The 12,500-nt window shown below is 45.4% G+C and overlaps 1 protein-coding gene across 1 annotated transcript in view; it reads right to left on the bottom strand.

The window, feature by feature from the left end:
- Positions 1–12,500, bottom strand: part of spon1b (spondin 1b) — a gene marked incomplete at both ends in the record, with an annotated part of 178,064 nt that overhangs the window by 14,864 nt on the left and 150,700 nt on the right. The window contains 2 exons of the mRNA XM_080544642.1: positions 3,242–3,443; positions 5,942–6,006. Of these exons, the coding sequence (XP_080400768.1) occupies positions 3,242–3,443; positions 5,942–6,006 (267 nt within the window). The remainder of the gene's footprint in view (positions 1–3,241; positions 3,444–5,941; positions 6,007–12,500) is intronic.

Here is a 12,500-nt window from a genome sequence, read left to right as displayed (position 1 = left end):
TGTAATGATCAGACTTTTATTTTTAAAAATGTAAATACATTTCTGCGTTGTTGAAAATCAATGACACATCGCTAGTCAACTAACACAGCTTGTTTTGTGAGTCTGCTAACAGTGTAAAGTAGTGTTCTAGTTAACTAGGTAGTAGTGGGGATTACTCACCGAATCCATTGCGTTTTGGCTTGACTAGCGAGTTGGTGTTGAGATTCTCAACAACGTTGAAGCGTAGTTCCGTGTTTCAAAAGAAAAGTCTGAACATTTTGATTGGTTGCCGATATGAGGACCAAAAGACTAGAATGTGTCACATAATGCTGTGAGTCTGCACTTGGCCCAGCAGGACACTCAGTGTCTTCTGCCCACCTATAGATGGCAGTGTCTCTCACTTTGTGTTCAGTGTCCTGAACTGGGTACTGCACTGTCGATCCTAATACTCCTACTAGGTGGACTGTAAACAGGGGAGGCCGGTGGAGGTAGAAATCAGAGGACGGGCTCTTTGTAATGCATGGAATGGAATGAGGTGATATCAAACACTTCATGGGATGGAATGAGGAAATGTATACTGTTCCTTATTCCGTTCAATGCATTACAATGGAGCCCGTCCTCCGATTTCTACCTCTGCCAGCCTCCCCTGGTGTTCTACCTCTGCCAGCCTCTCCTGGTGGACACCTGCCTCTAGTTGTCAGTTGAAGAAGTGCATGAGTTTGTAAACAAAAATGTGACATGGTCTGGTGTAAAGGGCCGCAACTCTGCAAAAGAAATGTCCTTTTTCTTTCATTTTACGAAAGTTGAAGTGCTGAAGAGCACACTCAATACAACAAACAACAGTTTTAGGATCGCTAAATACCAATTTGTTTTTACTATGTCAACATGTTACATTATGTACATACACAGGGTTCTCCCCATGGAATGTAAGGGTGGCGGTGCGCCATGCTGTGGACTTGTAAACGTTTCGGAAACAAATGAAACTGATATTCAGTAACGTCAGAGTAACTATCTTTGACGACCAACAACATCGTTGTTAGCGAAAGTGAAAGCGCTCATATTATGTTCCTCAGCGGTTTTTTGACATGAAGAAACAGCGAGTCGGCTTTGATAATGCATCCTAGCAGCCACCTTGTTAAAGCAATCCTCGGGAGATCCCAACGTAGACCCAGTCTGTGAGTCAGCCGCTTCGCTGAAGTCGACATGCTGTTTTTATTTTTTTATGTCTGTAGTGATTCTCAGCTGAGTGTATTTACTCACATTTCAGCAGAGGGTTTGTGGCTGTTTGTTTATTCATGAGACCCCTACAACTACAGCTGAAAAAACAGCGGTGGTCGTGCACTATTAATGGCTTCCTTTCGCTCCAGATGCAGAGCTAACATACAGTGTAGGGGGACCTGCTTCTGACAGTCACAACAGGCTGTGGTCTTTAACTGGACATCTTGATCACTCATAGAATCCTACGGAATGCATTTACCGTAAACTCTTAGGATCCTATGGTAGGAGCCATAAGCGTCCTTGGGCTTTTTGAAAGGTGCTATATAAATTAAAGTTATTATTATTATTATTATTATTATTAGTAGTAGTAGTAGTAGTATTATTAGTATTCAATACTAATAATACTACTACTACTACTACTACTAATAATAATAATAATAAAATATTATTATTATTATGGTATGCATTTAGACTCTTAGGATCCTATGGTATGCATTTAGACTCTTATGGTGTGTTTTCACTAGAACATTTGCTTCATTTGGAATCAGAGTTTTGGATAAAATTCGCTTTGCTCTGCGTCGTTTGGAGCTGTGAGAACGTGCATTCGATGTCACTCCCGTTACTTCGTTTACATAAAGGGCTGTGAGAATGCAAATCAGAGAAATAATTTATGCAACAATGTTGCAATCTCATCCACTTGTTCCGGGTCATGATTCGGATTTTCATGTGAGAACATGACCGTAGATAGAATCCTACAATATGCATTAAGACTCTTAGAATCCTACGATATGCATTTAGACTCTTAGAATCCTACGATATGCATTTAGACTCTTAGAATCCTACGGTTTGCATTTAGACTCTTACGCCTGGGCCACACCAGACACCTCTACCTCAGCAGCGCGTGTTTAATTTGAGTGTCCATGTTAACAGGTTAGAGCCACACAGCCCGCTTGAGCTGCACGTCTCACACTGTGTGTCTCTAACCTGTTAACATGGGCGCCGAAATTAAAGTCACACGAGCTGCTGAGGTAGAGGTGTCAGGTGTGGCCCTAGAATCCTAAGGTATATATGTAGATTCTTAGAATCGTAAAACAACACATAAGGCAACACACGCCCGGTTTGGAAGAAAACACAAGATCACCCGCTCCCTGGTCCAAGCCTTGAGGTCCACTGACTTGCTCAAGGGCACAATGGCAGGACATTGCTACCTGGAATCTGAGACACACAAATTCCCGAGTGGTTTGTGTGTGTGTCCCTTTCCTAAGAGGGACTACATACTGTTCAGTATGCGGGTGGAAGGCTATTTGAGAAACAGTCAAACAATGTTCACACATCCAATTCACCAGGTGCAAGACCTTGCGAAGACACTGCTGGGTTGGAAACATTGTCTATGTGTGTGTGTCTGAATTCAATTACCATGGGAACATACCACCCTACGGCAAGCCACTGTGGACATTCCTTTTTTGCTTTGAAAACCACATGAGCCCAGGGCCTCAGACTTACTGCTGGTACTGTTGGTGAACCCATTACCGGGGGCGTACGTCTCAGGGAAGAGGAAAGCACTTTGCAGAGAGCAAAACTAAACTGTATAATTCTGTCCTGCCTGCCTGCCTGTCTGTCTGTCTGTTTGTCTGTCTGTCTGTCTGTCTGGGCCATGAAGAGCTCTGGTGCCACGACTCTGGGCCTGGAGTTCATTAATTCATTAATATATAATTACAACTATAATAATAATAATAATAATAATAATAATAATAATAATAATAATAATAGTTGTATTATTATTATTATTATTATTATATTAATTTAAGCACATAATACCGTTTTAGAATATATCACCATAAAATCACTATAGTATAGTAACATAGAATGAATGAAAAAAACAATATAAATGACGAAAAAACCTATATAAATTATATATATTATATTATAATAATAATAATATATATCTATGTTAATACACTATAGTGGATTTGATGGTGATATACTGTACTCTCAAACACTATTATGTGTATTAAGTTGTCACTCTCCTCCAGGGGCCCTTTACCTCGTAGGTGACCCCGCTGTCGGTGCCTGCATCCCAGGGGATCAGGTCCTGGTCCAGCCTCTGGACCCAGCCACACTCCTTGGTGCAGAGGTCCTCCATGGACAGGCCCACGTTCCAGTCTGGACTGGGCCCCAGCATGGTCAGGAAGGACATCAGGTGGCGGGTGCGGTCCACTGAGAACTCTGCTGACGGGGCTGATCGCCTAGGGACAGACAGACAGACAGACAGACAGGCAGGCAGACAGGCATGCAGACAGGCATGCAGACAGACAGACATTCATAAGACAGACAGACAGACAGACAGACAGACAGACATAGAGGCAGATGGAGAGACAGACAGGCAGGCAGGCAAAAAGACAGACAGACAGACAGGCAGACAGACAGGCAGACAGACAGGCAGACAGACAGGCAGATAGAGATACAGACAGACCGACAGACAGACAGGCAGACAGACAGACAGGCAGACAGACATGCAGACAGACAGGCAGACAGGCAGATTGGCAGACAGACAGACAGACAGGCAGACAGACAGACATAGGCAGAAAGACAGATTGACAGAGACAGACAGACAGGCAGACAGGCAGAGAGGCAGAGTGGCAGACAGATATGCAGACAGACAGAGAGGCAGAGACAGACAGACAGACAGACAGACAGACAGACAGGCAGACAGACACACAGACAGAGAGGCAGAAAGACAGACAACTATCAGAAAACGGCTAAAATGCCTAACAACGCATACGTATGAAATCATTGTCCTCAATAGATAACCTTGGGTTTTTTTATTCGCTAAATGGAGGAATGGATTCTGGAAAGTTTAACTTTTTTGGGTCCGTAAAAAGACTGCAAAACGAACTATGAAACAGAAGGACAGACACTCGTTAGCTCCATTGTCCTCAGCGGGTGGCTTCCATACAGAAACCATCAATCCGTATTTAACAGACAGTATAGACAGTATAGGCTCATACATTTCCCCTCAAGGCAGCTAACACATACTGTACAAATCCTGTGCATTTAAATGTCTCTAAATATTTTATGAATTTGTTAACTTCAGTTGGGTCATTCATTATTATGGTACAATTCACATAATTTCTACAAATGTCTTAACACATCATTATAAAAAAGACAATCTTAAAAAAAAAAGGAATAATAATAATGTTTAATAATAAACAAGTTTAATAATGTAATAAATACATACTATTGGGCTGATATTTAGAGCTCATTAGCGGCGGTAGAGTTGTATCATAAACAACAGGCTGTGTATTAGAGGGGCACTTGGAGCACTTTGAGCTGCAATGTTTGCAGGAAAAGTGCTATACAAATAAAAGTTATAAAAGTGTTAATTAGAATTAATCTCTACTTGAAGATGCTTCCGCGGCCTATGGAAATAAGACAAGCTGCTAAGCGGAGGTCACTTAGAGTACACAACATCTGAATATTCAAATTACTGGCTGTCGTCAAGCTATAGTTTTAAAACATGGAGAAAACTTGGCCATGAATACACTTGGCTGTTATATAATGTAAACAATGTACATCTAACTTGTTAAGTACTGTTCCTGTGAAATAACACCTTATGCCTAGCACCCACTGTAACAACACATCACACAAATAACTCTAACTCAGTAATTTGATGACCTGTAAACTTTAAATATGACACCCTTTATATATAACTTGGCCAACCTATAGTTGGCAGCAGTAGGCTTGTTGTCTCCTTCCAAGATAGATATTGAGAGTTTTCTTAAGACTTACAAAATGTTTGACTACGATTTAATCATTTTTCTTCTTTTTTTTTTGTAGTGTCCTTGAGTCTGAGAAAGACACTTTTAAATGAAATCTAGTACTAGTAGTAGTAGTAGTAGTACTAGTAGTACTAGTAGTAGTAGTAGTAGTAGTAGTAGTAGTAGTAGTAGTAGTAGTAGTAGTAGTAGTAGTAGTAGTAGTAGTAGTAGTAGTAGTAGTAGTAGTAGTAGTAGTACCCTCTGGTTAAACGTATGACAAAACCCCTATACAGCAGCCTACTTCAGAGTAGCCATAACACCTGTGATAGTCTGGTAGTATATACCATAACACCAAGTCATTTAATTACACAAGTGGTGGTGGTGAGGGCAGAAAACTAAAAACATGTAATTTAGTTTGATAATGAATGAGACAATGTTGTCTTTTGAGCCTAAATTCTGAAACGTGTTTATTTGTTATCCTGAATGTGAGCCTGAATGTGTACTGGATGACGGATGTTAATGTCAGGCCTCTACAATCCTACTGAAAATAAGGTTTTCAGATGTCTATTAGGTCTAATAGGTATCTTTATTTTATTTTGGATTTGTAATTTGAGTCTACTATTCAATTGTCACTTTATTTTGTTGTTGTTGTTGTTTGTGGTCTGAGCTGCTGTAACACCTGCATTTCCCCTCAGTGATCAATAATGAATGAATGAATGAATGAATAATAAATAAAGTACCTACCTACCTATCTACCTATCTATCTATCTATCTATCTAGAAGGAGGTCGAGTTTTCATTCATATCTGCTTAATCTGCTAATAAAGCTTTGTATCCAACCCTCAGCCAGACCACAGCTGTCAAACCTCCTCCTCTAAAGAGTGGAAATCCACCAGCATTAACTCTGTTTAAGGTGTTTTCTGTACAGTGTATGACAGTGTTACATCATATGACCATGTAATAACATAGTAATAACTGTGTACTTACACATTCAGGGGCTGCCATGCTGGCCACTGGGCCTTGGTCTTGATAACAGTCAGAACATCATCACCCTGTCGAGAGAGAGAGAGAGAGAGAGAGAGAGAGAGAGAGAGAGAGAGAGAGAGAGAGAGAGAGAGAGAGAGAGAGAGAGAGAGAGAGAGAGAGAGAGAGAGAGAGAAAAAAGAGAGAGAGATATTGAGTCGTCATGGAAAACATTATACCACAACTATCTCCAGAATGTCTCAAAATCACATTCCTGAACACCAAATAACACAGACAGAAACATAATCATTATCTTCCCCCTTCTGTCTTCTAAAACATACTCAAATGTTTCCAGTGGTTGAGAGCTGAGATAGGGAGAGTCTCTCAGGAACAGAAGTGTCCACAAAAGTGTTGTATAACGGATGTTTGTCCTCAACAGGGTCACTCAGACCGTACAAATCACACACCGGAGTGCGACCGAACGGGGTCTCGAACACAGGTCTACCGTACGGACCGAAAAACCTCAAGCCTAGGTTCAGACAGGTGTTTCATCACAGCGGTGGATTGTGGACACCAGCGCGCAATCAGGCAGACTTCGGTAGCAGAAGGGGGTGCGTTCCCAAAATAAAACTGTCACCGGGCAACTAAAAGATTATAGGCCCAGTCGCAAGCAGCAGAGTTTCTGTTTGATATACAGTTATGTGAAATAATTAGAACACTGCATGGACATATGGAGCCAAATATTTGAATCAGAAAAAAGAATCAGAATCAGAAGACTTTATTGCCATGACATGTAAACATGTTAGGAATTTGGTTTGGGACAATGGAGCACGGTTTACAGCAGGACAGGTGCAAGACAGGACAAGACAGTGCAAACCAACATCAAAGTGCAAGAGTCATAATTAATATAAATATAAAGTGCAGAGATCAAGTGTTCAAGTGTTCATATCCAGACAGTCCAAAGCTCTCTGGGTGGGGGTGGAGGGAGGGTAGATAGATAGATAGGGGTCAGGTCAGGGGGGGGGGCAGCGGCATTTAGGAGCCGGATGGCTGTGGGGAAAAAGCTGTGTGCATGTCGGGCCTTCACAGTTTTTAGGGACCGCACCCTCCTGCCTGAGGGGAGCGGGGCGAAGAGACCGTGTCCTGGGTGTGCGGGGTCAGCCATGATCTTCCTGGCCCTCCCCAAAGCCCTACTTTTAAACAGGGCCTCAAGGGGGGGCAAAGAAAAGCTTATTTCTAACAATATCTATAGATAAAGGTGATGTGATTGAACCAAAAACAATTAAAATGTAACTTAACTGTTATCACTTATTTAACAACATTTTTTGATGCCAATTCCTACTGAGGAAAAAGTTAGGACATCCTTTGCCCTAATTGCTGATATTAACCCCTTTGGCTGAAATAACCTCAATTAGACAGTCCCTATAATAATAATAGTAATAATAATAATAATAATAATAATAATAATAATAATAATAACACCTACGTATTTCAAACTTGTATCTAGCCCTGATGTTTTTTTTTTAGAGCAAGGGATTTCTCTTTGCACAGCTCCCATGAAAATCAAACGTGTGCAGTCTCTTTCTGATGGTAGATGCATGTACTTCGACATCAACCGTGGCAAGAGCGACATGTAGGTCCCGTGGTGACATTTTAGGATTGTTGGAGACTTCTTTAAGCATCTTGCGGTCTGCTCTTTGGCTTGACATGTTGGCAGTTGTTTGAAAAGTTCTTCACTTGTAGATTATTTTCCGGACAGTGGAATGGCTGGTTTGTAATTGTTTGGAGACCTTTTTAAATCCCTTCCCAGACTCGTACGCATATACAACCTTCTTCCTGAAGGCCTCAGAGAGCTCTTTTGATGTCACCGAACCAAACTAAACGTCTGAGGTTTAAATAAGACTGCTTCCTCCAAAATCCAAAATCATCTCTAACGATGTTCTAATTATTTGCACCTGATGTGGTGCACTTTGATACTAATTTGAGACATTTTAAGTAGTAATACATGTGGGGCTGTGCTCACATTTTACTCACAGGACATTTGCATTTCTATTAATTACATTTTTCTTTTCTGTATAAAGAAGGAGGGCTTGGTGCTGTGCAGCTGAGCGCTGCGAAACCGTGCGAGAGTCTGACTTCAAACAAAAGAGAAACCGACCAGACAGAGACAGGGTCTGTGGTGTTTGGGCTCCTCTGTTATTGTGTCTCGACAGAACAGCCATGATTATTCACCCAGTTGATTCATCCAAGTCACTGGCGCTGCTCGCTTTGAAAGTGGGGTTATTGTTTTGGTAATTCGCTTCAGGTGTACACAGACGAATGGTGAATGGGATGGAATGAACTGAGACGAATCGTAATTAATAGGAATAAATAAACAATAAAGTACGATTAAGTACGATTAAGTACGATTAAGAAAAGAAAATGTGAAATTAATAGCTGAAATGATTTTGTCCCCCAACGGGATGGAAAATAAAAGTTAGGTAATTGCTGAAGCTGAAGCATAACTCAGTGAAGCATAAAAGGTTGTTTTTTTAACAGCGTGATGCTGGACTGCAATATCAAAACCCGACTAGTGTTTATTCTTGTCAAAATATGCAAAACCCCTACCAAAGAAACAGCTAAACCACTGAAAACACAGAGGAACATCATAACACTTCGACTTTCGCTTTACAACAACGTCGTTGAAGATCAAAGATCGCTACTCTATTGTTACGAAATATATAATTGTAATTTGCAATTTGTAATTGCAATTTGTAATTTCAAATGTTTCCATAGCGCCGCCGCCAACTTCAAAGCGCGGTACAGTGCCACTCTGACAGTCTTTGGGGAGAATGTTGTGACTTTGTCAGTTTGGATTTTGTAGTTTGGCGGTCTGATCACTCCTCCTCAGCCTCCCTCTCCTCTCCTCAGCCTCCCTCAGCCTCTTTCTCCTCTCCACAGCCGCCCTCTCCTCCCCTCAGCCTCCCTCTCCTCCCCTCAGCCTCCCTCTCCTCCCCTCAGCCTCCCTCTCCTCCCCTCAGCTTCCCTCTCCTCCCCTCACCTCCCTCTCCTCCCCTCAGCCTCCCTCTCCTCCCCTCAGCTTCCCTCTCCTCCCCTCACCTCCCTCTCCTCCCCTCAGCCTCCCTCTCCTCCCCTCGCCTCCCTCGCCTCCCCTCGCCTCCCTCTCCTCCCCTCGCCTCCCTATCCTCCCCTCAGCCTCCCTCTCCTCCCCTCGCCTCCCTCTCCTCCCCTCGCCTCCCTATCCTCCCCTCAGCCTCCCTCGCCTCCCCTCGCCTCCCTCTCCTCCCCTCGCCTCCCTATCCTCCCCTCAGCCTCCCTCTCCTCCCCTCGCCTCCCTCTCCTCCCCTCTCCTCCCCTCAGCCTCCCCTCAGCCTCCCTCTCCTCCCCTCAGCTTCCCTCTCCTCCCCTCAGCCTCTCAGCCTCCCTCTCCTTCCCTCAGCCTCCCTCTCCTCCCCTCAGCCTCCCTCTCCTCCCCTCAGCCTCCCTCTCCTCCCCTTAGCCTCCCTCTCCTCCCCTCAGCCTCCCCTCAGCCCCCCTCTCCTCCTAAACACAGTATCCAGCAGGTCTCCTCACATCCAGCTATATTTGACAGATGTAGAGAGCACTTCACTCACACAGCTAATTCTGCATCTCCCTCCTTCTGAGACTAGACCTCTCTCCCTCCTTTCCTCTGAAGCTAGACCTGCCTCCCTTCCCTCTCTCCCTCCCTCCTCCCCTCTCTCTCTCCTTCCCTCTCTCCCTCTCTGACTCCCTCCCTCCATCCTTCCCTCTCTCCCTCCCTCTGAGGCCAGGCCTCCCTCCCTCTCTCCCTCCATCCGTCTCTGCCTCCTTCTCTCCCTCCTCCCCTCTCTCCCTCTGCCCCTCTCTCCCTCCCTCCATCCTTTCCTCTCTCCCTCCATCCCCCTCTCTCTCCTTCCCGCTCTCCCTCCCTCTCTCCCTCCCTCTCAGGCTAGACCTGCCTCCCTACTGCCCTCTCTCCCTCTGTCCCTCTCTCCCTCCCTCTAATGCTAGGCCTCTCACACACACACACACACGCACACACACACACACACACTCACACTCACACACGGTGTGACTGCCGCATAGTAGCTCATCAGAGGCACAGTGTTAGGACAGACTGAACGACCCCCTGCACACTCATCAGTCTGGTACCTCACAAGCAATTATGAGAAGGATAAAAAGCATTCCGGGCTAAAATATTAACGCCACCACTTTTCAACACAACAACACATCCATAAATTATGCTTACGCTCCGTTTTCAGCGACTGTCATAGTTACTAGCGAAGGAGTTTAGAAGTTGAGTGTGTGCAGAATTTATGCAGGTTCGCAATGAGGACTAATCGCACACTAGGTTACCTGAGGTGACTATCAACACACACGCATGCACGCACACACACACACACACACACACACACACACACACACACACACACACACAGGCTTCCTGAGGTGAATGTGACTGTACAACAGCAGTGGTCACAGAAGCAGAGCAGAGACTTCAGCAGACTCCTGCCATTCCTCCGTGGGTGTAATACCCCATTAAACACAGAGAGATCAGAGGCTTGGCTTTTGGCAGCGCTTATCATGGTCATTAGCACTGTAAATTATGCCTCACTCAAACACACATACACGGCGCACACACACACATACACACACTCGCACGCACACACACACACACACACACACACACTCGCACGCACACACACACACACACATACACACACACTCGCATGCACGCACGCACACACACACACACACACGCACGCACACACACACTCGCACACACACACACACACGCATGCACACACACACTCGCACGCACGCACACACACACACCACACACACACACGCACACACACACACACACCACACACACACACGCACACACACACACACCACACACACACACGCACACACACACACACCACACACACACGCACACACACACACACACACCACACACACACACACACGCACACAGACACATGCACGCACACACACACATACACACACACACACGCACGCACACACACACTCGCACGCACGCACACACACACACACACACGCACACACACACACACACACACACACACACACACACACACACCACCAGTACACTACAGTATCCCCTTCTGGGAGGATAACAGCAGCAGCAGTAGCAGCACTCAGACTCCAGCCTGCTTCCCTTTGGGATGCGGCCCAACAGGCTGACTCCGAAATGCCTTTCTTACGCCTGGCTGATGGCCCTGCAGTGGCCCTGAAAGGCCCGGTCTCTCTCTGGAGCGTTGTGGAGAAAAGAACAAGTCTGCCTCCATCTCCACCGCACCGCACCACACCCCAGGGGGCTCACCCCGTCCCTGGCCTCTGAATCACTTCTCTGAGCCCTCCCTGGAAGTTGTGTGTGGCCACACTTGGAGAAGCAGCGCTTCCCCTCTGCTTGTGTGATCCCAGCGGCTGCTAGCTACTATCCTTGGAATTCATTTTTCGGGATTTTCTGAATTCATTTTCTTGGATGCAAGTCCATAACTTGTTAGAACTTGACATAATCCATAATCCATAATCCATAACTTGTTATGGACTTGGTTATTTGCTTGTTAGTTGTCTTATATGGAATCGTGCACACTTTACATAGCATAGAAGAGGAGAGGTGAGGTGAGGTGAGGTGAGGTGAGGTGAGGTGAGGAGAGGAGAGGAGAGGGGAGGAGAGGAGAGGAGAGGAGGGGAGGGGTGAGAGGAGAGGAGAGGAGAGGAGGGGAGGGGTGAGAGGAGAAGAGAGGAGAGGAGAGGAGAGGAGAGAAGAGGTTAGGTGAGGTGGGAGGAGAAGAGAAGAGAAGAGGAGAAGAGAGAACAGAACAGAAGAGAGGAGAAGAGAAGAGAAGAGAAGAGAAGAGAAGAGAAGAGAAGAGTTCTATAAGTTTAAATGTTTGACATGACATGACTATTGAAGAGCGAAAGTTTCTGTTTTCTTAAGTTTACCATCCTCTAGAAGGGAAATGGCTGTGAGTTCTGTGGAATGTCTTGAGGGGTCAAAACTGTGATGTTATCAGTTCAGTTTCAATAAGATGAGTGATGGTGATTGATCATGGACGCAGCTATGCTGTTTGAGGCTCCAGACAGCCCTGTGCCCTGTGTCTCTGTGTCACCCTCCTGTCTTTATCATGCAGATGAGACCTGTCTCTGCAGCCTGTCTGTCTGTCTGTCTGTCTGCCTGGCTGTCTAACTGTTTGTGTGTCTGCCTGCCTACCTGGGTCTGTCTGTCTGTCTGTCTGTCTGTCTGTCTGTCTCTGTCTGGGCCTTCTGTCCCAACCGGTCGAGGCTGCACCGTGTGCTGTCTGCTTGCCTCCTGCCTGTCTGGCTGTTTGTGTGTCTGTCTGCCTGTCTGTCTGTCTGTCTATCTGCCTGTCTGTCTGTCTGCCTGTCTGTCTGCCTGCCTGTCTGTCTGTCTGTCTGTCTGTCTGTCTGTCCATCTGCCTGTCTGTCTGTCTGCCTGTCTGCCTGTCTGCCTGTCTGCCTGCCTGTCTGTCTGCCTGCCTGTCTGTCTGTCTGCCTGTCTGTCTGCCTGTCTGTCTGTCTGCCTGTCTGT

The sequence above is a fragment of the Nansenia antarctica genome, assembly GCF_963989245.1.
Source record: "Nansenia antarctica genome assembly, chromosome: 14".
NCBI lineage: Eukaryota > Metazoa > Chordata > Actinopteri > Argentiniformes > Microstomatidae > Nansenia > Nansenia antarctica.
Note: the sequence above shows the minus strand (reverse complement) of the source record. Positions and strands in the feature narration are given on the sequence as shown.